This window comes from Stegostoma tigrinum, unplaced genomic scaffold, assembly GCF_030684315.1.
Source record: "Stegostoma tigrinum isolate sSteTig4 unplaced genomic scaffold, sSteTig4.hap1 scaffold_216, whole genome shotgun sequence".
NCBI classification, from domain to species: Eukaryota; Metazoa; Chordata; class Chondrichthyes; order Orectolobiformes; family Stegostomatidae; genus Stegostoma; species Stegostoma tigrinum.
This window is the reverse complement of record NW_026728153.1, coordinates 172,420-198,951: the sequence shown is the minus strand read 5'-3', so window position 1 is coordinate 198,951 and position 26,532 is coordinate 172,420. Positions and strand designations below refer to the sequence as shown.

Sequence of the window (26,532 nt, the reverse complement as noted above, 5' to 3'; positions counted from 1 at the left end):
GGGCAATGGGATGCAGTGACTGAGGGCAATGGGATGCAGTGACTGTGGGCAATGGGATGCAGTGACTGTGGGAAATGAGATGCAGTGACTGAGTGAAATGGGATGCAGTGACTGAGTGAAATGGGATGCAGTGACTGAGGACAATGGGATGCAGTGACTGAGGACAATGGGATGCAGTGACTGAGGGCAATGGGATGCAGTGACTGAGGGCAATGGGATGCAGTGACTGAGGGCAATGGGATGCAGTGACTGAGGGAAATGGGATGCAGTGACTGAGGGAAATGGGATGCAGTAACAGTTGGAAATGGGATGCAGTGACTGAGTGACATGTAATTGCCGTGACTGTGGAAAGGAGATGCAGTGACTGAGGAAATGGGATGCAGTGACTGAGGGAAATGGGATGCAGTGACTAAGGGAAAGGAAATGCAGTGTCTGTGGGAAATGGGAAGCTGCGACTGAGGGTAATGGGATGCAGTGATTGAGGGTAATGGGATGCAGTGACTCAGGAAATGGGATGCAGTGACTGAGGGAAATGTGATGCACTGACTGAGTGAAATGGGATGCAGTGACTGAGTGGAATGGGATGCAGTGACTGAGTGGAATGGGATGCAGTGAATGAGTGAAATGAGATGTAGTGACTGAGTGAAATGCGCGCAGTGACTGATCGAAATCGGATACAGTGACTGATGGAACAGGGATGCAGAGACTGACGGAACTGGGATGCGGTGACTTTGTGAACTGGGATGTGGTGACTGTGTGAAGTGGGATGCGGTGACTGTTGGAAATGAGATGCAGTGACTAAGGGAAAGGAAATGCAGTGTCTGTGGGAAATGGGAAGCTGCGACTGAGGGTAATGGGATGCAGTGACTGAGTGAAATGGGACGCAGTGACTGAGTGAAATGGACTTGCCGTGACTGTGGAAAGGAGATGCAGTGACTGAGGAAATGAGATGCAGTGACTGAGGGAAATGTGATGCACTGACTGAGTGGAATGGGATGCAGTGACTGAGTGGAATGGGATGCAGTGACTGAGTGGAATGGGATGCAGTGACTGAGTAAAATGGGATGCAGTCACTGAGTGAAATGGGATGCAGTGACTGCGTGAAATGAGATGTAGTGACTGAGTGAAATGCGCGCAGTGACTGATAGAAATCGGATACAGTGACTGATGGAACTGTGATGCAGAGACTGACGGAACTGGGATGCGGTGACTTTGTGAACTGGGATGTGGTGACTGTGTGAAGTGGGATGCGGTGACTGTTGGAAATGAGATGCAGTGACTAAGGGAAAGGAAATGCAGTGTCTGTGGGAAATGGGAAGCTGCGACTGAGGGTAATGGGATGCAGTGACTGAGTGAAATTGGATGCAGTGGCTGAGTGAAATGGTATGCAGTGGGGAGTGAAATGGGATGCAGTGACTGTTGGAAATGAGATGCAGTGACTGAGGGAAATGGGATGCAGTGACTGAGGGAAATGAGATGCAGTGACTGAGGGAAATGGGATGCAGTGACTGAGGGAAATGGGATGCAGTGACTGAGGGAAATGAGATGCAGTGACTGAGGGAAATGGGATGCAGTGACTGATTGAAATGAGATACAGTGACTGAGGGAAATGGGATGCAGTGTCTGTTTGAAATGGGATCCTGCGACTGAAGTTAATGGGATGCAGTGACTGAGGGTAATGGGATGCAGTGACTGAGTGAAATGGGATGCAGTGACTGAGGACAATGGGATGCAGTGATTGAGCGCAATGGGACGCAGTGACTGAGGGAAATGGGATGCAGTGACTGAGGGAAATGGGATGCAGTGACTGAGGGAAATGGGATGCAGTGACTGGGAAATGGGATGCAGTGACAGTTGCAAATGGTATGCAGTGACTGATGGAAATGGGACGCAGTGACTGAGTGAAATGTAATTGCCGTGACTGTGGAAAGGAGATGCAGTGACTGAGGAAATGGGATGCAGTGACTGAGGGAAATGGGATGGAGTGACTGAGGGAAATGGGATGCAGTGACAGTGGGAAATGGGATTCAGTGACAGTGGGAAATGGGATGCAGTGACTGATGGAAATGGGACGCAGTGACTGAGTGAAATGGGACGCAGTGACTGAGTGAAATGGACTTGCCATGACTGTGGAAAGGAGATGCAGTGACTGAGGAAATGAGATGCAGTGACTGAGGGAAATGTGATGCACTGACTGAGTGGAATGGGATGCAGTGACTGAGTGGAATGGGATGCAGTGACTGAGTGGAATGGGATGCAGTGACTGAGTGGAATGGGATGCAGTGACTGAGTAAAATGGGATGCAGTCACTGAGTGAAATGGGATGCAGTGACTGCGTGAAATGAGATGTAGTGACTGAGTGAAATGCGCGCAGTGACTGATAGAAATCGGATACAGTGACTGATGGAACTGTGATGCAGAGACTGACGGAACTGGGATGCGGTGACTTTGTGAACTGGGATGTGGTGACTGTGTGAAGTGGGATGCGGTGACTGTTGGAAATGAGATGCAGTGACTAAGGGAAAGGAAATGCAGTGTCTGTGGGAAATGGGAAGCTGCGACTGAGGGTAATGGGATGCAGTGACTGAGTGAAATTGGATGCAGTGGCTGAGTGAAATGGGATGCAGTGGGGAGTGAAATGGGATGCAGTGACTGTTGGAAATGAGATGCAGTGACTAAGGGAAAGGAAATGCAGTGCCTGTGGGAAATGGGAAGCTGCGACTGAGGGTAATGGGATGCAGTGACTGAGGGTAACGGGATGCAGTGACTCAGGAAATGGGATGCAGTGACTGAGGGAAATGTGATGCAGTGACTGAGTGGAATGGGATGCAGTGACTGAGTGAAATGCGATGCAGTGACTGCGTGAAATGGGATGCAGTGAATGAGTGAAATGAGATGTAGTGACTGAGTGAAATGCGCGCAGTGACTGATAGAAATCGGATACAGTGACTGATGGAACTGGGATGCAGTGACTGACGGAACTGGGATGCGGTGACTTTGTGAACTGGGATGTGGTGACTGTGTGAAATGGGATGCAGTGACTATGTGAACTGGGATACAGTGGCTGAGTGAAATGGGATGCAGTGGCTGAGTGAAATGGGATGCAGTGGGGAGTGAAATGGGATGCAGTGACTGGTGGAAATGAGATGCAGTGACTAAGGGAAAGGAAATGCAGTGTCTGTGGGAAATGGGATGCTGCGACTGAGGGTAATGGGATGCAGTGACTGAGGGTAATGGGGTGCAGTGACTGAAGTAAATGGGATGCAGTGACTGTGGTGAAGGAGATGCAGTGATTGAGTGAAATGGGATGCAGTGACTGAGTGAAATGGGACTCAGTGACTGTGGGAAATGGGATGCAGTCACTGTTGGAAATGGGATTCAGTGACTCTTTGAAATGGGATGCACTGACTGATGGAAATTGCATGCAGTGACAGAGTGACATGAGCTGCCGTCACTGAGTGAAATGAGATGCATTGTTTGATGGAAATATGATGCAGTAACTGACGGAAATGAGATGCAGTGACTGAAGGAAATGGGATGCAGTGACCGAGTCAAATGAGATGCAGTGACTGAGCGAAATGGGATGCACTATTTTTGGGAAGTAGGATGCAATCACTGATTGAAATGAGATGCAGAGACTGTGGGAAAGAAGATGCTGTGATGGTGGGAAATGGGATGCAGTGACTGTGTGAAATGGGATGCAGTGACTGCGTGAAATGGGACGCAGTGACTCAGTGAAATGTTATTCAGTCACTGAGTGAACTGTGATTCAGTCACTGAGTGAACTGTGATGCAGTCACTGAGTGAAATAGGATGCAGTGGCTGAGTGAAATGGGATGCATTGACTGAGTGAAATGAGATGCAGTGACTGAGTGAAATGAGATGCAGTGACTGAGTGAAATGAGATGCAGTGACTGAGGGACATGGGATGCAGTGACTGAGGGACATGGGATGCAGTGACTGAGGGAAATGGGATGCAGTGACTGAGGGACATGGGATGCAGTGACTGAGGGACATGGGATGCAGTGACTGAGGGACATGGGATGCAGTGACTGAGGGAAATGGGATGCAGTGACAGAGTGACATGAGCTGCAGTGACAGAGGTACTGGGAAGGAGTTTCTGAGTTCACAGGGAATGGAGTGCACTGACTGAGGGAAATGGGATACAGTGACTGACCGAAAAGGGACGCACTGACTGAGTGAAATGGGATGCAGTGACTGAGGGACATGGGATGCAATGACTTAGTGACATGGGATGCAGTGACACACGGACATGGGATGCAGTGACTGAGGGAATTGGGATGCAGTGACTGCGTGAAATGGGATGCAGTGACTGAGTGAAATGCGATGCAGTCACTGAGTGCACTGTGATGCAGTGACTGGGTGAAATGCGATGCAGTGACTGCTTGAAATGGGATGCATCACTGAGCGCAATGCGATGCAGTGACTGATGGAAATTGGATGCAGTGACAGAGTGACATGAGCTGCAGTGACTGAGGGAAATGGGATGCAGTGACTGAGGGAAATGGGATGCACTGACTGAAGGAAATGGGATGCAGTGACAGAGTGACATGAGCTGCAGTGACTGATGGAAATGGGACGCAGTGACTGAGTGAAATGGGACGCAGTGACAGAGTGAAATGTAATTGCCGTGACTGTGGAAAGGAGATGCTGTGACTGAGGAAATGGGATGCAGTGACTGAGGGAAATGGGATGCAGTGACTGAGGGAAATGGGATGCAGTGACTGGGAAATGGGATGCAGTGACTGAGGGAAATGGGATGCAGTGACTGAGGGAAATGGGATGCAGTGACTGGGAAATGGGATGCAGTGACAGTGGGAAATGGGATGCAGTGACTGATGGAAATGGGACGCAGTGACTGAGTGAAATGGGACGCAGTGACAGAGTGAAATGTAATTGCCGTGACTGTGGAAAGGAGATGCTGTGACTGAGGAAATGGGATGCAGTGACTGAGGGAAATGGGATGCAGTGACTGAGGGAAATGGGATGCAGTGACTGGGAAATGGGATGCAGTGACAGTGGGAAATGGGATGCAGTGACTGAGTGAAATGGGAAGCAGTGACTGAGTCGAATGGGATGCAGTGACTGAGTCGAATGGGATGCAGTGACTGAGTCGAATGGGATGCAGTGACTGAGTCAAATGCGATGCAGTGACTGCGTGAAATGGGATGCAGTGCATGAGTGAAATGAGATGCAGTGACTGAGTGAAATGCGCGGTGACTGATAGAAATCGGATACAGTGACTGACGGAAATGGGATGCGGTGACTTTGTGAACTGGGATGTGGTGACTGTGTGAACTGGGATGCGGTGACTATGTGAACTGGGATGCGGTGACTATGTGAACTGGGATGCAGTGGCTGAGTGAACTGGGATGCAGTGGCTGAGTGAACTGGGATGCAGTGGCTGAGTGAAATGGGATGCAGTGACTGAGTGAAATGAGATGCAGTGACTGATGGAAATGGTATGCAGTGTCTGTTTGAAATGGGATCCTGCGACTGAAGTTAATGGGATGCAGTGACTGAGGGTAATGGGATGCAGTGAATGAGTGAAATGGGATGTAGAGACTGAGTGAAATGGGATGCATTGACTGAGGGAAATGGGATGCAGTGACTGAGGGAAATGGGATGCAGTGACTGATGGAAATGGGATGCAGTGTCGGAGGTACTGGGAAGGAGTGACTGAGTTAATAGGGATGCAGTGCCCGAGCGGGCTTGGGGTGCAGTGACTTAGGGAAATGGGATACAGTGCCTGAGTGAAATGTGATGCCCTGACTGAGTGAAATGGGATGCAGTGACTGAGTGAAATGGGATGCAGTGACTGAGTGAAATGGGATGCAGTGACTGAGTGAAATGGGAAGCAGTGACTGATAGAAATCGGATACAGTGACTGATGGAACTGTGATGCAGTGACTGACGGAAATGGGATGCGGTGACTTTGTGAACTGGGATGCGGTGACTGTGTGAACTGGGATGCGGTGAGTATGTGAACTGGGATGCAGTGGCTGAGTGAAATGGGATGCAGTGACTGAGTGAAATGGGATGCAGTGACTGAGTGAAATGGGATGCAGTGACTGAGGGAAGTGGGATGCAGTGACTGAGGGAAATGGGATACAGTGACTGAGGGAAATGGGATGCAGTGACTGACGGAAATGGGATGCAGTGTCTGTTTGAAATGGGATCCTGCCACTGAAGTTAATGGGATGCAGTGACTGAGGGTAATGGGACGCAGTGACTGAGTGAAATGGAATTGCCGTGACTGTGGAAAGGAGATGCAGTGACTGAGGAAATGGGATGCAGTGACTGAGGGAAATGTGATGCAGTGACTGAGGGAAATGGGATGCAGTGACTGAGTGGAATGGGATGCAGTGACTGAGTGAAATGGGATACAGTGACTGAGTGAAATGGGATACAGTGACTGAGTGAAATGGGATGCAGTGACTGAGTGAAATGGGATGCAGTGACTGAGGGCAATGGGATGCAGTGACTGAGGGAAATGGGATGCAGTGTCTGAGGGAAATGGGATGCAGTGACTGGGAAATGGGATGCAGTGACAGTAGGAAATGGTATGCAGTGACTGATGGAAATGGGACACAGTGACTAAGTGAAATGGGACGCAGTGACGGAGGTACTGGGAAGGAGTGACTGAGTTAATAGGGATGCAGTGCCTGAGCGGGCTTGGGATGCATTGACTTAGGGAAATGGGATACAGTGCCTATGTGAAATGGGATGCACTGACTGAGTCGAATGGGATGCAGTGACTGAGTCAAATGGGATGCAGTGACTGAGTCAAATGGGATGCAGTGACTGAGTGAAATGCGATGCAGTGACTGCGTGAAATGGGATGCAGTGCATGAGTGAAATGAGATGCAGTGACTGAGTGAAATGCGCGGTGACTGATAGAAATCGGATACAGTGACAGACGGAAATGGGATGCGGTGACTTTGTGAACTGGGATGTGGTGACTGTGTGAACTGGGATGCGGTGACTATGTGAACTGGGATGCAGTGGCTGAGTGAACTGGGATGCAGTGGCTGAGTGAAATGGGATGCAGTGACTGAGTGAAATGAGATTCAGTGACTGATGGAAATGGTATGCAGTGTCTGTTTGAAATGGGATCCTGCGACTGAAGTTAATGGGATGCAGTGACTGAGGGTAATGGGATGCAGTGAATGAGTGAAATGGGATGTCGAGACTGAGTGAAATGGGATGCAGTGACTGAGGGAAATGGGATGCAGTGACCGAGGGAAATGGGATGCAGTGAGTGAGGGAAATGGGATGCAGTGACTGGGAAATGGGATGCAGTGACCGTGGGAAATGGGACGCAGTGACTGAGTGAAATGGGACACAGTTACTGAGTGAAATGGAATTGCCGTGACTGTGGAAAGGAAATGCAGTGACTGAGGAAATGGGATGCAGTGACTGAGGGAAATGTGATGCAGTGACGGAGTGGAATGGGATGCAGTGACGGAGTGGAATGGGATGCAGTGACGGAGTGGAATGGGATGCAGTGACGGAGTGAAATGGGATGCAGTGACTGAGTGGAATGTGATGCTGTGACTGAGTGAAATGCCATGCAGTGGCTGCGTGAAATGAGATCCAGTGGGGAATAAAATGGGATGCAGTGACTGGTGGAAATGTGATGCAGTGACTGAGGGAAATGTGATGCAGTGACTGAGTGAAATGGGATGCAGTGACGGAGGTACTGGGAATGAGTGACTGAGTTAATAGTGATGCAGTCCCTGAGCGGGCTTGGGGTGCACTGGTGGAAATGGGATACAGTGCCTGAGTGAAATGCGACGCACTGACTGAGTGGAATGGGATGCAGTGACTGAGTGGAATGGGATGCAGTGACTGAGTGGAATGGGATGCAGTGACTGAGTGGAATGGGATGCAGTGACTGAGTGAAATGGAATGCAGTGAATGAGTGAAATGAGATGCAGTGACTGAGTGAAATGCGCGCAGTGACTGATAGAAATCGGATACAGTGACTGATGCAACTGGGATGCAGTGACTGACGGAACTGGGATGCGGTGACGTTGTGAACTGGGATGTGGTGACTGTGTGAACTGGGATGCGGTGACTATGTGAACTGGGATGCAGTGGCTGAGTGAAATGGGATGCAGTGGGGAGTGAAATGGGATGCAGTGACTGGTGGACATGAGATGCAGTGACTAAGGGAAAGGAAATGCAGTGTCTGTTGGAAATGGGATGCTGCGACTGAGGGTAATGGGATGCAGTGACTGAGGGTAATGGGATGCAGTGACTGATGGAAATGGATGCAGTGACTGAGTGAAATGGGATGTAGTGACTGAGGGAAATGGGATGCAGTGATTGTGGGAAATGCGATGCAGTGACTGCGTGAAATGAGATGCATTGGGGAATAAAACGGGAAGCAGTGACTGGTGGAAATAAGATGCAGTGTCTTTGGGAAATGAAATGCAGTGTCTGTGGGAAATGGCATGCTAGGACTGAGGGTAATGGGATGCAGTGACTGATGGAAATGGAAGCAGTGACTGAGTGAAATGGGATGCAGTGTCGGAGGTACTGGGAAGGAGTGACTGAGTTAATAGGGATGCAGTGCCCGAGCGGGCTTGGGGTGCAGTGACTTAGGGAAATGGGATACAGTGCCTGAGTGAAATGTGATGCACTGACTGAGTGAAATGGGATGCAGTGACTGAGTGGAATGGGATGCAGTGACTGAGTGAAATGGGAAGCAGTGACTGAGTGAAATGCGATGCAGTGATTGCGTGAAATGCGCGCAGTGACTGATAGAAATCGGATACAGTGACTGATGGAACTGTGATGCAGTGACTGACGGAAATGGGATGCGGTGACTTTGTGAACTGGGATGCGGTGACTGTGTGAACTGGGATGCGGTGACTATGTGAACTGGGATGCAGTGGCTGAGTGAAATGGGATGCAGTGACTGAGTGAAATGGGATGCAGTGACTGAGGGAAGTGGGATGCAGTGACTGAGGGAAGTGGGATGCAGTGACTGAGGGAAATGGGATACAGTGACTGAGGGAAATGGGATGCAGTGACTGACGGAAATGGGATGCAGTGTCTGTTTGAAATGGGATCCTGCCACTGAAGTTAATGGGATGCAGTGACTGAGGGTAATGGGATGCAGTGACTGAGTGAAATGGGACGCAGTGACTGAGTGAAATGGGACGCAGTGACTGAGTGAAATGGAATTGCCGTGACTGTGGAAAACAGATGCAGTGACTGAGGAAATGGGATGCAGTGACTGAGGGAAATGTGATGCAGTGACTGAGGGAAATGGGATGCAGTGACTGAGTGAAATGGGATGCAGTGACTGAGGGCAATGGGATGCAGTGACTGAGGGAAATGGGATGCAGTGTCTGAGGGAAATGGGATGCAGTGACTGGGAAATGGGATGCAGTGACAGTAGGAAATGGTATGCAGTGACTGATGGAAATGGGACGCAGTGACTAAGTGAAATGGGACGCAGTGACGGAGGTACTGGGAAGGAGTGACTGAGTTAATAGGGATGCAGTGCCTGAGCGGGCTTGGGATGCATTGACTTAGGGAAATGGGATACAGTGCCTATGTGAAATGGGTTGCACTGACTGAGTCGAATGGGATGCAGTGACTGAGTCAAATGGGATGCAGTGACTGAGTGAAATGCGATGCAGTGACTGCGTGAAATGGGATGCAGTGCATGAGTGAAATGAGATGCAGTGACTGAGTGAAATGCGCGGTGACTGATAGAAATCGGATACAGTGACTGACGGAAATGGGATGCGGTGACTTTGTGAACTGGGATGTGGTGACTGTGAGAACTGGGATGCGGTGACGATGTGAACTGGGATGCGGTGACGATGTGAACTGGGATGCAGTGGCTGAGTGAAATGGGATGCAGTGGCTGAGTGAAATGGGATGCAGTGACTGAGTGAAATGGGATGCAGTGACTGAGTGAAATGAGATGCAGTGACTGATGGAAATGGTATGCAGTGTCTGTTTGAAATGGGATCCTGCGACTGAAGTTAATGGGATGCAGTGACTGAGGGTAATGGGATGCAGTGACTGAGGGTAATGGGATGCAGTGAATGAGTGAAATGGGATGTAGAGACTGAGTGAAATGGGATGCAGTGATTGAGGACATTGGGATGCAGTGACTGAGGACAATGGGATGCAGTGACTGAGGGCAATGGGATGCAGTGACTGAGAGAAATGGGATGCAGTGACTGATGGAAATGGGATGCAGTGACTGGGAAATGGGATGCAGTGACAGTGGGAAATGGGACGCAGTGACTGATGGAAATGGGACGCAGTGACTGAGTGAAATGGGACACAGTGACTGAGTGAAATGGAATTGCCGTGACTGTGGAAAGGAGATGCAGTGACTGAGGAAATGGGATGCAGTGACTGAGTGGAATGGGATGCAGTGACTGAGGGTAATGGGATGCAGTGACTGATGGAAATGGAAGCAGTGACTGAGTGAAATGGGATGCAGTGACGGAGGTACTGGGAAGGAGTGACTGAGTTAATAGGGATGCAGTCCCTGACCGGGCTTGGGGTGCACTGACTTAGGGAAATTGGATACACTGCCTGAGTGAAAGGCGCCGCACTGACTGAGTGAAATGGGATGCAGTGACTGAGTGGAATGGGATGCAGTGACTGAGTGGAATGGGATGCAGTGACTGAGTCAAATGGGATGCAGTGACTGAGTCAAATGGGATGCAGTGAATGAGTGAAATGAGATGCAGTGACTGAGTGAAATGCGCGCAGTGACTGATAGAAATCGGATACAGTGTCTGATGGAACTGGGATGCAGTGACTGACGGAACTGGGATGCAGTGACTTTGTGAACTGGGATGTGGTGACTGTGTGAAGTGGGATGCGGTGACTATGTGAACTGGGATGCAGTGGCTGAGTGAAATGGGATGCAGTGGCTGAGTGAAATGGGATGCAGTGGGGAGTGAAATGTGATGCAGTGACTGGTGGAAATGAGATGCAGTGACTAAGGGAAAGGAAATGCAGTGTCTGTGGGAAATGGGATGCTGCGACTGAGGGTAATGGGATGCAGTGACTGAGGGTAGTGGGATGCAGTGACTGAGGGTAATGGGATGCAGTGACTGAGTGAAATGCGATGCAGTGACTGAGTGAAATGCGATGCAGTGTCTTAAGGAAAGGAAATGCAGTGTCTGAGCGGTATAGGATGCTGCGACTTAGGGAAATGGGATGGAGTGACTGACGGAAATGGGATGCACTGACTGAGCGAAATGGGATGCAGTGACTGAGTGAAATGGGATGCAGTGACTGAGGGAAATGGGATGCAGTGACTGAGGACAATGGGATGCAGTGACTGACGGCCATGGGATGCTGTGACTGATGGAAATTGGACGCAGTGACTGAGTGAAATGGGACGCAGTGACTGAGTGAAATGTAATTGCCGTGACTGTGGAAAGGAGATGCAGTGACTGAGGAAATGGCATGCAGTGACTGAGGGAAATGGGATGCAGTGACTGAGGGAAATGGGATGCAGTGACTGGAAAATGGGATGCAGTGACAGTGGGAAATGGGATGCAGTGACTGATGGAAATGAGATGCAGTGACTGAGGGAAATGGGATGCAGTGACTGGGAAATGGGATGCAGTGACAGTGGGAAATGGGATGCAGTGACAGTGGGAAATGGGACGCAGTGACTGATGGAAATGGGATACAGTGACTGAGTGAAATGGGACACAGTGACTGAGTGAAATGGAATTGCCGTGACTGTGGAAAGGAGATGCAGTGACTGAGGAAATGGGATGCAGTGACTGAGGGAAATGTGATGCAGTGACTTAGTGGAATGGGATGCAGTGACTGAGTGGAATGGGATGCAGTGACTGAGTGGAATGGGATGCAGTGACTGAGTGGAATGGGATGCAGTGACTGAGTGAAATGGGAGGCAGTGACTGAGTGGAATGTGATGCTGTGACTGAGTGAAATGCGATGCAGTGACTGCGTGAAATGAGATCCAGTGGGGAATAAAATGGGATGCAGTGACTGGTGAAAATGAGATGCAGTGACTAAGGGAAATGAAATGCAGTGTCTGTGGGAAATGGGATGCTGCGACTGAGGGTGATGGGATGCAGTGACTGAGGGTAATGGGATGCAGTGACTGATGAAAATGGCCGCAGTGACTGAGTGAAATGGGATGCAGTGACTGAGTGAAATGCGATGCAGTGTCTTAAGGAAAGGAAATGCAGTGTCTGAGGGGTATAGGATGCTGCGACTGAGGGAAATGGGATGTAGTGACTGACGGAAATGGGATGCAGTGTCTGAGGGAAATGGGACGCAGTGTCAGAGTGAAATGGGATGCAGTGACTGAGGGAAATGGGATGCAGTATTTGTAGGAAGGAGGATGCAATCACTGAGTGAAATGCGATGCAGAGACTGAGGGGAAGGAGATGCTCTGACTATGGGAAATGGGATGCAGTGAGTGTGGGAAATGGAATGCATCGTCTGTGAGATACGGGAAACAGTGACTGATGGGAATGTGATGCAGTGACTGTGGTGAAGGAGATGCAGTGATTGAGTGAAATGGGATGCAGTGACTGAGTGAAATGTGATGCAGTGACTGCTTGAAATGGGATGCAGTGACTGAGGGAAATGTGATTTCGTCACTGAGTGAAATTGGATGCAGTCGCTCAGTGAAACGGGATGCATCACTGAGTGCAATGGGATGCAGTGACTGGGTGAAATGGGATGCAGTGACTGAGTGAAATCGGATGCAGTGACTGAGGGAAATGGGATGCACTGACCGAGTGAAATGAGATGCAGTGACTGACAGAAATGGGATGCAGTGACTGAGGGAAATGGGATGCAGTGACTGGGAAATGGGATGCAGTGACAGTGGGAAATGGGACGCAGTGACTGATGGAAATGGGATACAGTGACTGAGTGAAATGGGACACAGTGACTGAGTGAAATGGAATTGCCGTGACTGTGGAAAGGAGATGCAGTGACTGAGGAAATGGGATGCAGTGACTGAGGGAAATGTGATGCAGTGACTGAGGGAAATGGGGTGCATTATTTGTGGGGAGAAGGATGCAATCACTGAGTGAAATGAGATGATGAGACTGAGGGCAAGGAGATGCTGTGACTATGGGAAATGGGATGCACTGAGTGTGGGAAATTGAATGCAGCGTCTGTGAGATACGGGAAACAGTGACTGATGGAAATGGGATGCAGTAACTGTGTTGAAGGAGATGCAGTGACTGAGTGAAATTGGATGCAGTGACTGCGTGAAATGCGATGCAGTGACTGAGTGAAATGCGATGCAGTGACTGAGTGAAATGTGATTCAGTCACTGAGTGAATTGGGATGCAGTCACTGAGTGAAATGGGATGCATCTCTGAGAGAAATGGGATGCAGTGACTGATGGAAATTGGATGCAGTGACAGAGTGACATGAGGTGCAGTGACTGAGTGAAATGAGATGCAGCGTCTGATTGAAATGTGATGCAGTGACTGAGGGAGATGGGATGCAGTGACTGAAGTACTGGGAAGTAGTGACTGAGTGAAATGCGATGCAGTGACTGAGTGAAATGCGATGCACTGACTGAGTGAAATGAGATGCACTGACTGATGGAAATTGGATGCAGTGACAGAGCGACATGAGGTGCAGAGACTGAGTAAAATGAGAAGCATTGAATGCACTGTCTGTGAGATACGGGAAACAGTGACTGATGGAAATGGGATGCAGTGACTATGGTGAAGGGGATGCAGCGACTGAGTGAAATGGGATGCAGTGACTGCGTGAAATGGGATGCAGTGACTGCGTGAAATGGGATGCAGTGACGGATGCAAATGGGATGCAGTGACTGAGTGAAATGGGATGCGGTGACTGACGGAAATGTGATGCAGTGACTGAGGGAAATGGGATGCAGTGACTGAGGGAAATGAGATGCAGTACCAGAGGGAAATGGGATGCACTGACTGAGTGAAATGGGATGCAGTGACTGAGTGAAATGTGATGCAGTCACTGAATGAAATGGGATGCACTGATTGTGTGAAATGGGATGCAGTGACTGAGGGAAATGGGATGCAGTGCCTGAGTGAAATGGGATGCAGTGATTGAGTGAAATGGGATGCAGTGATTGAGTGAAATGGGATGCAGTGACTGAGTGAAATGGGAGGCAGTGACTGCGTGAAATGGGATGCAGTGCCTGAGTGAAATGGGATGCAGTGATTGAGTGAAATGGGATGCAGTGACTGAGTGAAATGAGATGCACTTTATGATGGAAATGTGATGCAGTGACAGAGTGACATGAGCTGCAGTGACAGAGGTACTGGGAAGGAGTGACTGAGTTAATAGGGAATCAGTGCCCGAGCGGGCTTGGGGCACAGTGACTGAGGGAAATGGGATACAGTGCCTGACCGAAAAGGGACGCACTGACTGAATGAAATGGGATGCAGTGACTGAGGGACATGGGATGCAGTGACTGAGGGACATGAGATGCAGTGACTGAGATACATGGGATGCAGTGACACACGGACATGGGATGCAGTGACACACAGACGTGGGATGCAGTGACTTAGGGAATTGGGATGCAGTGACTGAGGGAAATGGGATGCACTGACTGAGTGAAATGGGATGCAGTGACTGAGTGAAATGCGATGCAGTGACTGAGTGAAATGCGATGCAGTGACTGAGTGAAATGCGATGCAGTGACTGAGTGAAATGCGATGCAGTATTTGTAGGAAGGAGGATGCAATCACTGAGTGAAATGCGATGCAGAGACTGAGGGAAAGGAGATGCTCTGACTATGGGAAAAGGGATGCAGTGAGTGTGGGAAATGGAATGCATCGTCTGTGAGATACGGGAAACAGTGACTGATGGGAATGTGATGCAGTGACTGGTGAAGGAGATGCAGTGATTGAGTGAAATGGGATGCAGTGACTGAGTGAAATGTGATGCAGTGACTGCTTGAAATGGGATGCAGTGACTGAGGGAAATGTGATGCAGTGACTGAGGGAAATGTGATGCAGTGACTGATTGAAATTGGATGCAGTCGCTCAGTGAAACGGGATGCATCACTGAGTGAAATGGGATGCAGTGTCTGAGTACAATGGGATGCAGTGACTGGGTGAAATGGGATGCAGTGACTGAGTGAAATCGGATGCAGTGACTGAGGGAAATGGGATGCACTGACCGAGTGAAATGAGATGCAGTGACTGACGGAAATGTGATGCAGTGACTGAGGGAAATGGGGTGCATTATTTGTGGGAAGAAGGATGCAATCACTGACTGAAATGAGATGATGAGACTGAGGGCAAGGAGATGCTGTGACTATGGGAAATGGGATGCACTGAGTGTGGGAAATTGAATGCAGCGTCTGTGAGATACGGGAAACAGTGACTGATGGAAATGGGATGCAGTAACTGTGTTGAAGGAGATGCAGTGACTGAGTGAAATTGGATGCAGTGACTGCGTGAAATGCGATGCAGTGACTGAGTGAAATGCGATGCAGTGACTGAGTGAAATGTGATTCAGTCACTGAGTGAATTGGGATGCAGTCACTGAGTGAAATGTGATGCATCACTGAGTGAAATGAGATGCAGTGTCTGATTGAAATGTGATGCAGTGACTGAGGGAAATGGGATGCAGTGACTGAGGTACTGGGAAGTAGTGACTGAGTGAAATGCGATGCACTGACTGAGTGAAATGAGATGCACTGACTGATGGAAATTGGATGCAGTGACAGAGCGACATGAGGTGCAGAGACTGAGTAAAATGAGAAGCATTGAATGCACTGTCTGTGAGATACGGGAAACAGTGACTGATGGAAATGGGATGCAGTGACTATGGTGAAGGGGATGCAGCGACTGAGTGAAATGGGATGCAGTGACTGCGTGAAAGGGGATGCAGTGACTGAGTGAAATGGGATGCAGTGACGGATGCAAATGGGATGCAGTGACTGAGTGAAATGGGATGCAGTGACTGACGGAAATGTGATGCAGTGACTGAGGGAAATGGGATGCAGTGACTGAGGGAAATGGGATGCAGTGACTGAGGGAAATGAGATGCAGTGACTGAGGGAAATGAGATTCACTGACCTAGGGAAATGGGATGCAGTGACTGAGTGAAATGTGAAGCAGTCACTGAATGAAATGGGATGCACTGATTGTGTGAAATGGGATGCAGTGACTGAGGGAAAATGCGTTGCAATGACTGATGGAAATGGGATATAGTGACTGATGGAAATGGGATACAGTGACTGTGGGAAATGCGATGCAGTGACTGAGTGAATTGGAATGCAGTGACACACGGAAATGGGATGCCTTGACTGACGGGAATGGGATGCAGTGATTGACGGAAATGTGATGCAGTGACTGATGGAAATGGGTTGCAGTGCCTGAGAGAAATGGGATGCAGTGACTGAGGGAAATGGGATGCAGTGACTGAGTGAAATGAGATGCAGTGTCTGTTTGAAATTGGATCCTGCGACTGAAGTTAATGGGATGCAGTGACTGAGGGTAATGGGATGCAGTGACTGAGTGAAATGGGATGTAGTGACTGAGGGAAATGGGATGCAGTGTCTGAGTGAAATGAGATGCAGTGACTGATGTAAATGGCATGCAGTGAATGAGGGAAATGGGATGCAGTGACTGACGGAAATGTGATGCAGTGTCTGTTTGAAATTGGATCCTGCGACTGAAGTTAATGGGATGCAGTGACTGAGGGTAATGGGATGCAGTGACTGAGGGCAATGGTATGCAGTGACTGAGGGAAATCGGATGCAGTGACTGGGAAATGGGATGCAGTGACAGTGGGAAATGGGATGCAGTGACTGATGGAAATGGGACGCAGTGACTGAGTGAAATGGGATGCAGTGACTGATGGAAAGGAGATGCAGTGACTCTGTGAAATGGGATGCAGTGACTGAGTGAAATGGGATTGCCGTGACTGTGGAAAGGGGATGCAGTGACTGAGGGAAATGAGATGCCGAGACTGAGTGAACTGGGATGCAGTGACTGATGGAAATGGAATGCAGTGACTGAGTGAAATGGGATGCAGTGACTGAGGGTAATGGGATGCAGTTACTGAGTGAAATAGGATGCAGTGACTGAGGGTAATGGGATGCAGTGACTGATGGAAATGGGACGCAGTGACTGAGTGAAATGGGACGCAGTGACTGATGGAAAGGAGATGCAGTGACTCTGTGAAATGGGATGCAGTGACTGAGTGAAATGGGATTGCCGTGACTGTGGAAAGGAGATGCAGTGACTGAGGAAATGGGACGCAGTGACTGATGGAAAGGGATGCCTTGACTGTGTGTAAAGTGAAGCATTGAGTGAAATGGGATGCAGTGGCTGTGTGAAATGGGATGCAGTGGCAGTGTGAAATGGGATGCAGTGGCTGTGTGAAATGGGATGCAGTGGCTGTGTGAAATGGGATGCAGTGGCTGTGTGAAATGGGATGCAGTGGCTGTGTGAAATGGGATGCACTGGCTGTGTGAAATGGGATGCAGTCACTGTGTGAACTGGGATTCTGAGACTCAAGTGAATGGGATGCCGTGTCTGTGGGGAATGGGATGCAGTGACTGTGGTGAAGGAGATGCAGTGATTGAGTGAAATGGGATGCAGTGACTGAGTGAAATGGGATGCAGTGACTGAGTGAAATGGGATGCAGTGACTGAGGGACATGGGATGAAGTGACTGAGGGACATGGGATGAAGTGACTGAGTGAAATGGGATGCAGTGATTGAGGGAAATTTGATGCAGTGACAGAGTGACATGAGCTGCAGTGTCTGATGGAAATGTGATGCAGTACCAGAGGGAAATGGGATGCGGTGACTGAGGTACAGGGAAGGAGTGACTGAGTTCATGGGGATGCAGTGCCCAAGCGGACTTGGGGTGCAGTGAGTGAGGGAAATGGGATACAGTGCCTAAGTGAAATGTGACGCGCTGACTGAGTGAAATCGGATGCAGTGACTGAGTGGAATGGGATGCAGTGACTGAGTGGAATGGGATGCAGTGACTGAGTGGAATGGGATGCAGTGACTGAGTGAAATGTGATGCAGTGACTGATGGAAATTGGATGCAGTGACAAGTGACATGAGCTGCAGTCACTGAGTGAAATGAGAAGCATTGATTGCACTGTCTGTGAGATACGGGAAACAGTGACTGATGGAAATGGGATGCAGTGACTGTGGTGAAGGGGATGCAGTGACTGAGTGAAATGGGATGCAGTGACTGAGGGTAATGGGATGCAGTTACTGAGTGAAATAGGATGCAGTGACTGAGGGCAATGGGATGCAGTGACTGATGGAAATGGGACGCAGTGACTGAGTGAAATGGGACGCAGTGACTGATGGAAAGGAGATGCAGTGACTCTGTGAAATGGGATGCAGTGACTGAGTGAAATGGGATTGCCGTGACTGTGGAAAGGAGATGCAGTGACTGAGGAAATGGGACGCAGTGACTGATGGAAAGGGATGCCTTGACTGTGTGTAAAGTGAAGCATTGAGTGAAATGGGATGCAGTGGCTGTGTGAAATGGGATGCAGTGGCTGTGTGAAATGGGATGCAGTGGCTGTGTGAAATGAGATGCACTGGCTGTGTGAAATGGGATGCAGTCACTGTGTGAAATGGGATGCAGTGGCTGTGTGAACTGGGATTCTGAGACTCAAGTGAATGGGATGCCGTGTCTGTGGGGAATGGGATGCAGTGACTGTGGTGAAGGAGATGCAGTGATTGAATGAAATGGGATGCAGTGACTGCTTCAAATGGGATGCAGTGACTGAGTGAAATGGGAGGCAGTGACTGAGGGACATGGGATGCAGTGACTGAGGGACATGGGATGCAGTGACTGAGGGACATGGGCTGCAGTGACTGAGGGACATGGGATGAAGTGACTGAGTGAAATGGGATGCAGTGATTGAGGGAAATTTGATGCAGTGAATGAGTTAAATGAAATGCAGTGACTTAGGGAAATTGGATGCAGTGACAGAGTGACATGAGCTGCAGTGTCTGATGGAAATGTGATGCAGTACCAGAGGGAAATGGGATGCGGTGACTGAGGTACAGGGAAGGAGTGACTGAGTTCATGGGGATGCAGTGCCCAAGCGGACTTGGGGTGCAGTGAGTGAGGGAAATGGGATACAGTGCCTGAGTGAAATGTGACGCGCTGACTGAGTGAAATCGGATGCAGTGACTGAGTGGAATGGGATGCAGTGACTGAGTGAAATGGGATGCAGTGACTGAGTGGAATGGGATGCAGTGACTGAGTGAAATGGGATGCTGTGACTGACTGAAATGTGATGCAGTGACTGAGTGAAATGGGATGCAGTGAATGAGTGAAATGAGTTGCACTGACTGATGGAAATTGGATGCAGTGACAGAGTGACATGAGCTGCAGTCACTGAGTGAAATGAGAAGCATTGATTGCACTGTCTGTGAGATACGGGAAACAGTGACTGATGGAAATGGGATGCAGTGACTGTGGTGAAGGGGATGCAGCGACTGAGTGAAATGGGATGCAGTGACTGAGTGAAATGGGATGCAGTGACTGAGTGAAATGGGATGCAGTGACTGAGTGAAATGGGATGCAGTGACTGAGTGAAATGGGATGCAGTGACTGAGTGAAATGCGATGCAGTGAATGAGTGAAATGAGATGAACTGACTGATGGAAATTGGATGCAGTGACAGAGTGACATGAGCTGCAGTCACTGAGTGAAATGAGATGCATTGTTTGATGGAAATGGTCTGCAGTAACTGACGGAAATGAGATGCAGTGACTGAGGGAAATTGGATGCAGTGACTGAGGGAAATGGGATGCAGTGACCGAGTGAAATGAGATGCAGTGACTGAGCAAAATGGGATGCACTATTTTTAGGAAGTAGGATGCAATCACTGATTGAAATGAGAGGCAGAGACTGTGGGAAAGGAGATGCTGTGTCTATGGGAAATGGGATACATTGAGTGTCGGAAATTGAATGCAGCGTCTGTGAGATACGGGAACCAGTGACTAATGGAAATGGGATGCTGTGACTGTGGTGAAGGAGATGCAGTGATGGAGTGAATTGGGATGCAGTGACTGCGTGAAATGCGATGCAGTGACTGCGTGAATTGCGATGCAGTGACTGCGTGAATTGCGATGCAGTGACTGCATGAAATGCGATGCAGTGACTGCGTGAAATGGGATGCAGTGACTGCGTGAAATGGGACGCAGTGACTCAGTGAAATGTGATTCCATCACTGAGTGAAATATGATGCACTCACTGAGTGTACTGTGATTCAGTCACTGAGAAAACTGTGATGCAGTCACCGAGTGAAATGGGATGCAGTGGCTGAGTGAAATGGAATGCAGTGACTGACGGAAATGGGATGCAGTGACTGAGGGAAATGGGATGCAATCACTGAGTGAATTGCAATGCAAAGACTGAGGGAAAGGTGATGCTGTGACGATGGGAAATGGGATGCAGTGAGGGTGTGAAATTGAATGCAGCGTCTGTGAGATACGGGAAACAGTGACTGATGGAAATTGGACGCAGTGACTGTGGTGAAGGAGACGCAGTGATTGAGTGAAATGGGATGCAGTGACTGAGTAAAATACGATGCAGTGACTGAGTGAAATGTGATGCAGTGACTGCGTGAAATGGGATGCAGTGACTGTGGTGAAGGAGATGCAGTGACTGAGGGAAATGGGATGCAGTGACAGAGTGACATGAGCTGTAGTGTCTGATGGAAATGTGATGCAGTACCTGATGGAAATGGGATGCAGTGACTGAGGTACTGGGAAGGAGTGACTGAGTTCATGGGGATGCAGTGCCCAAGCGGACTTGGGGTCCAGTGAGTGAGGGAAATGGGATACAGTGCCTGAGTGAAATGAGATGCAGTGACTGAGTGAAATGAGATGCAGTGACTGAGTGAAATGAGATGCAGTGACTGAGGGAAATGGGATGCAGTGACTGAGTGAAATGAGATGCAGTGACAGAGAGAAATGGGATGCAGTGACTGTGGGACATGGGAAGCATTGACTGAGTGAAATGCGATGCAGAGACTGAGGGAAAGGAGATGCTGTGACTATGGGAAATGGGATGCAGTGAGTGTGGGAAATTGAATGCAGCGCCTGTGAGATACGGGAAACAGTGACTGATGGAAATGGAATGCAGTGACTATGGTGAAGGAGATGCAGTGACTGAGTGAAATGGGATGCAGTGACTATGGGAAATGGGATGCCTTGACTGACGGAAATGGGATGCAGTGATTGACGGAAATTGAATGCAGCCTCAGTGAGAAACGGGATACAGTGACTGAGTGAAATGGGATGCAGTGACTGATGGAATTGGGGTGCAGTGACCACATCAGTACTGGGTGATGATCCTGGCCAGGTGTTAGATTTCAAAGTCGTTGATCACCTTGGTGATAGCGATCACAATTCTGTTATGTTTACTTCAGTGATGGAAAGGGATAGGTGTACACCACTGTGCAAGAGTTATAGCTGGCGGAAAGGCAATTACGAAGAGATTATGCAAGATTTAGGGAGCATAGGATGGGGAAGGAAACTGCAGTGGATGGGCACAATAGCAATGTGGAGCTTATTCAGGGGAAAGCTCCTGTGTGTCCTAGGTAAGTATGTACCTGTCAGGCAGGGAGTAAGCTGTAGGGTGCGGGAGCCGTGGTTTACGAAGGAAGTGGAATCTCTGGTCAAGAGGAAGAAGAATGCTTCTGTTACTTTCAGATGTGAAGGCTCAGTTAGGGTGATTGAGGGTTACAAGGTAGCCAGGAAAGACCGAAAGAGAGAGCTCAGAAGATCCAGGAGGAGACATGAGAAGTTGTTGGCGGATAGGATCAGGGTAAACCCTCAGGCTTTCTCTCGGTATTTAAGGAATTAAAGAATGACAAAAGTAAGATGAGGCCCAATCAAGGATAGTAGTGGTAAGTTGTGTGTGGAGTCAGATGAGATAGGGGAAGCGCTAAATGAATATTTTTCAACAGTATTCACTCTAGAAAACCACAATGTTGTCGAGGAGAATACAGACATACAGGCTACTGGACTAAGTGGGATTGAGGTTCACAAGGAAGAGGTTTTTGAAATCCTACAGAGGGTGAAGATAGCTATGTCCCCTGGGCCGGATGGGATTTATCCTCGGATCCTCTGAGAATCCAGGGAGGAGATTGCCGAGCCTTTGGCATTGATCTTTAACTCATCATTGTCTACAGGAATAGTGCCAGATGACTGGAGGATAGCAATTGTGGTTCCCCTGTTCAAGAAGGGGAGTAGAGACAACCCTGGTAATTATCGGCCAGTGAGCCTTACCTCAGTTGTCGGTAAAGTGTTGAAAAAGGTTCTGAGGGATAGGATTTACAATCATCTAGAAAAGAATAAATTGATTCGGGATAGTCAGCATGGTTTTGTGAAGGGAAGGTCGTGCTTCACAAACCTTATTGAGTTCTTTGAGAAGGTGACCAAACAGGTGGATGAGAGTAAACCGGTTGATGTGGAGTATATGGATTTCAGCAAGGCGTTCGATAGGGTTCCCCATAACAGACTATTGTACAAAATGCAGAGGAATGGAATTGTGGGAGATATAGCAGTTTGGATCGGAAATTAGCTTGCTGAAAGAAGACAGAGCGTGGTAGTTGATGGGAAACGTTCATCCTGGAGACCAGTTACTGGTGGTGTACCGCAAGGGTGGGTGTTGGGTCCACTGCTGTTTGTCATTTTTATAAATGACCTGGATGAGGGCGTAGAAGGATGGGTTAGTAAATTTGCAGACGACACTAAGATCGGTGGAGTTGTGGATAGTGACAAAGGATTGGTTGCAGAGGGACATAGATAAGCTGCAGAGCTGGTCTGAGAGGTGACAAATGGAGTTTAATGCAGACAAGTGTGAGGCGATGCACTTCGGTAGGAGTAACCAGAAGGCAAAGTACAGGGCTAATGGTAAGATGCTTAGTAGTATAGATGAGCAGAGAGATCTTGGTGTCCATGAACACAGATCCTTGAAAGTTGCCACCCAGGGTGACAGGGCTGTTAAGAAGGCATACAGTGTTTTAGCTTTGATTAATAGAGGGATCGAGTTCCGGAACCAAGAGGTTATGGTGAAGCTGTACAAAACTCTGGTGCGGCCGCACTTGGAGTATTGCGTACAGTTCTGGTCACCGCATTATAAGAAGGATGTGGAAGCTTTGAAAAGGGTGCAGAGGAGATTTACTAGGATGTTGCCTGGTATAGAGGGAAGGTCTTAGAATGAATGGCTGAGGGACTTGAGGCTGTTTTCATTCGAGAGAAGAAGGTTGAGAGGTGACTTAATTGAGACATATAAAATAATCAGAGGGTTAGATAGGGTGGATAGGGAGAGCCTTTTTCCTTGGATGGTGACGGCGAACACGAGGGGGCATAGCTTTAAATTGAGGGGTGAAAGATATAGGACAGATGTCAGAGGTAGTTTGTTTACTCAGAGAGTAGTAAGGGAATGGAACGCTTTGCCTGCAACGGTCGTAGATTTGCCAACTTTAGGTATATTTAAGTCGCCATTGGATAAGCATATGGGCGTACATGGAATCGTGCAGGTTAGATGGGCTTGAGATCGGCATGACAGGTCGGCACAAGATCGAGGGCCGAAGGGCCTGTACTGTGCTGTAATGTTCTATGTTCTATGGCTAGCTCTCCCTGTGCTCCGTGTGATTTAACTTCCCTCTTGGAGTACCGTGAGGAACCACCTTGAACGCCTTACTGAAGCCCGTATGCGTCCATCTTTCTGCCTTCGTCAATGCTCTTGATTACTACTTTAAAAAACTCAATCAAATTACATGAGTTATGATTTCCTGTGCACATGTGTCCTCGGATCCCATGGACTGTTTCCTGTTCTAACAGTCTTCAAATGGGGCATCTTGTCAAAAGCTTTGCTGATGCCCAAGTAGACTGTATCAAATGCATTGCCCTCATGCACACACCTAGTTAGCTCTTCAATCATAGATTCATAGAGTCATACAGCACAGAATGAGGACCTTCAGTCCCAATCATCTGTACTGATCAGGTGTCCCAAACTTAACCGGTCCCATTTGCCTGTGTTTGGTATCCGTCTAAACCTTTCCTAATTGTGTACCTGTCCAAATGTCTTTTAAATACAGCAATTTTATCTTCCTCGACCACATCTGTTGGCAGCTCCTTCCATTCACGAACCCCACCCCCCCGACCCCTTGTGGAAAGTTGGTTGAAAGTCAAAGCTGTGAATGTTAGAGATTCATCAACAAACCTCTTGCTGTCAACTGAAAGAAACCAGAGCTGATAAATCTCATTAGTAAACAAAATCATAGTTCTCCAGATTTAGTAACCATTATTTAGTAATTCCTCTTTTAATAGCTCTCACACAGTTGGCTGTCACTGAGGGGACTTCTCCTTGTACATTTCCTGCCATTAACCCAGTGCACTCTACAGGGACAGAAGACAGTAAAACTAAATAAAGAAACTCTAATTGAAAGAAAGAAGAATTATGGAAATGTCCTGCCCTCACCCCTTCTTACCTCACAACCGCTCCCCACCCCTTTCACAAAGAACGATCAAACGAATGCTGTTGTAACATCTTACTTTGTTCCAATCCCAGTTTATTTGTTGCTGAAACAGACTTTCTTGCTATTGGTCCCTTTGCACTTAATTATTCCAATGCACCCTGCGCACCTCCCGCTTTCTATTCTCGATAAAATCAGGGTCTTCTGCTGTTTATGTTAACCGTTCATAGCACATCCTGTGCCCCTTGACCTGCATCAATTCCAAGTTCAGCAAATCCTCAATTTTAATATTAATTAATAAACTCTAGTTTCGGTTTCAAATCCCTCCACGGTCTTGAATCCCTCCCCTAATCTCTGTAATCCCCTCCAGTCTCCTAGTTTTCAGAGCTATCTACAGTCTTACACTAACTCATTCCTGAACATTTCCAGTTGTAGTTAGCTCACAGGTGGCATTGCTGTGAGCTGCCAAGGTACTAACACTGGAATTTCTTTCCTCAACCACTCTGTCCCTCAACCAGTTATTCCTCATTTCGTACACTGAGCATGAGTGACCTGCAGTGAGGTCTCAAGGAATTGGTGCCAGTTCACCAGAGGATAAAGTCACACTCCATTTCAGCTACAGGGGATTCAGATGAGAACTGCAATGGGGATGGGGTGGCCGACAGAAGAAGGATTGGTGCATTGGCAGGTTAGAAAGCCTGCCATTAATGTCACGGAGCATGAAAGACTCTGGCTTCAATCTGGCGCAGTGTTTGGAACCCATCCACTCCAGCACTGAGTTGTGGCCAACCTGATGGGAACAGTTACAGATTGAGTCATGATTGGCATCTCTGCTCCAGAAAAAGCAGAAGCTGTTGTGGTACAGTCGTGGGTGGGCCCTTCTGGAGCTCGAGTTACTCAGGATAAACACAATAAAAATCATCAGCTTTCACCTGCAGTGCCACAGTCACAGGGATCGCACTCTGTGGGAGCATTAAGCAAGAAAAAGGCACCTATAATACTGGTATGAAGGAAATAAATGAGGGCAGTTGATATTTGCATGCATTATGGCATAGATTGTTCAACATTATTGTTTTGAAATATCGATATTGTGATGGCATTTACTGTTGTTTGTCGACAAGTGGTGCAGTGGTAGTCAACAGCCAAGGAGAGGGAAGGTTCAGCCTTGTTAGTGGAATTTGAGCTTACATTTACCTGTATTACAGTTGGTCGAGTGGATCACAGAAAGTCTGGCAACAAAAAAGCTGCAATGGTTACCTCCTCACTGCTTCCAACTCCTCCTCTTTCTCAGCTGGTGCCCGATCACTGGCAGCGACAGCGTACCCTCATGATGCCAAGGTTGGAGACTATCAAGAATCATGACGACACCGGCCCTTCTCTGTACTGCAGGACTGCCCCAGAGTGCTCCAGGCAGCAGAAACAACATTGAACTACTCCAGTGGTCTGCACCATGACATTTCCTGTGGTACTTTATGCAGCCCCTCTGAGTGTGTAATACACACTCCCATATGGACCACGTCTTCAAACTAAGGCTCTTGTCACCTCCTCATTACTTCAAGTTGTTCAAATGAGGATGGCAGGGCAGAATATTGAAGAATTATTACAAAGTCTTCTGTTCAGTATCCTGCTGCTCTCTGACAAGGAAAACTGAAATGTACTTGATTTTCATGTAATTTTGATTCCCATTACAGGTCCTTATGGGAACAGGAAAAATGACAAGCTGGAAAATTTTGCAAGTAATCTTTGGGCCAGCCTGGAATCTTCCCATCCTCTGGCCATGACCTTGTGACCCTGCTTGGAGGTTGTAGTTACAGTTTCAGAAGTGATCAATTCCAGTGAGGATGTCTGTACTAAGGTGAAAGCTCACGCACAGTTCTTCACGACGGGAAAAATGGCTCCATTCAGACTCTGGAGATTCAGGTATCCCACTGAGAATCGTTGTCTCCTTCATCATTCACCTTATTCCAGTCACCTGTCCTGCTCTGTGTGATTTCTGTCCATTCTCTCAGTCATGCTTGTCTGAGGGGATAGCCACTACTGT

General features: G+C 48.5%; 1 protein-coding gene across 1 annotated transcript in view; it reads left to right on the top strand.

Annotated features, from left to right (window-relative positions):
* LOC132207939 (complement C5-like) overlaps positions 1 to 26,151 on the top strand; it is a gene marked incomplete at its 5' end in the record, with an annotated part of 208,960 nt that extends 182,809 nt beyond the window's left edge. Inside the window, one exon of the mRNA XM_059643747.1 lies at positions 25,697 to 26,151. Within this exon, the coding sequence (XP_059499730.1) occupies positions 25,697 to 25,822 (126 nt within the window). The remainder of the gene's footprint in view (positions 1 to 25,696) is intronic.
* Between the last annotated feature and the right edge of the window lie 381 nt (positions 26,152 to 26,532).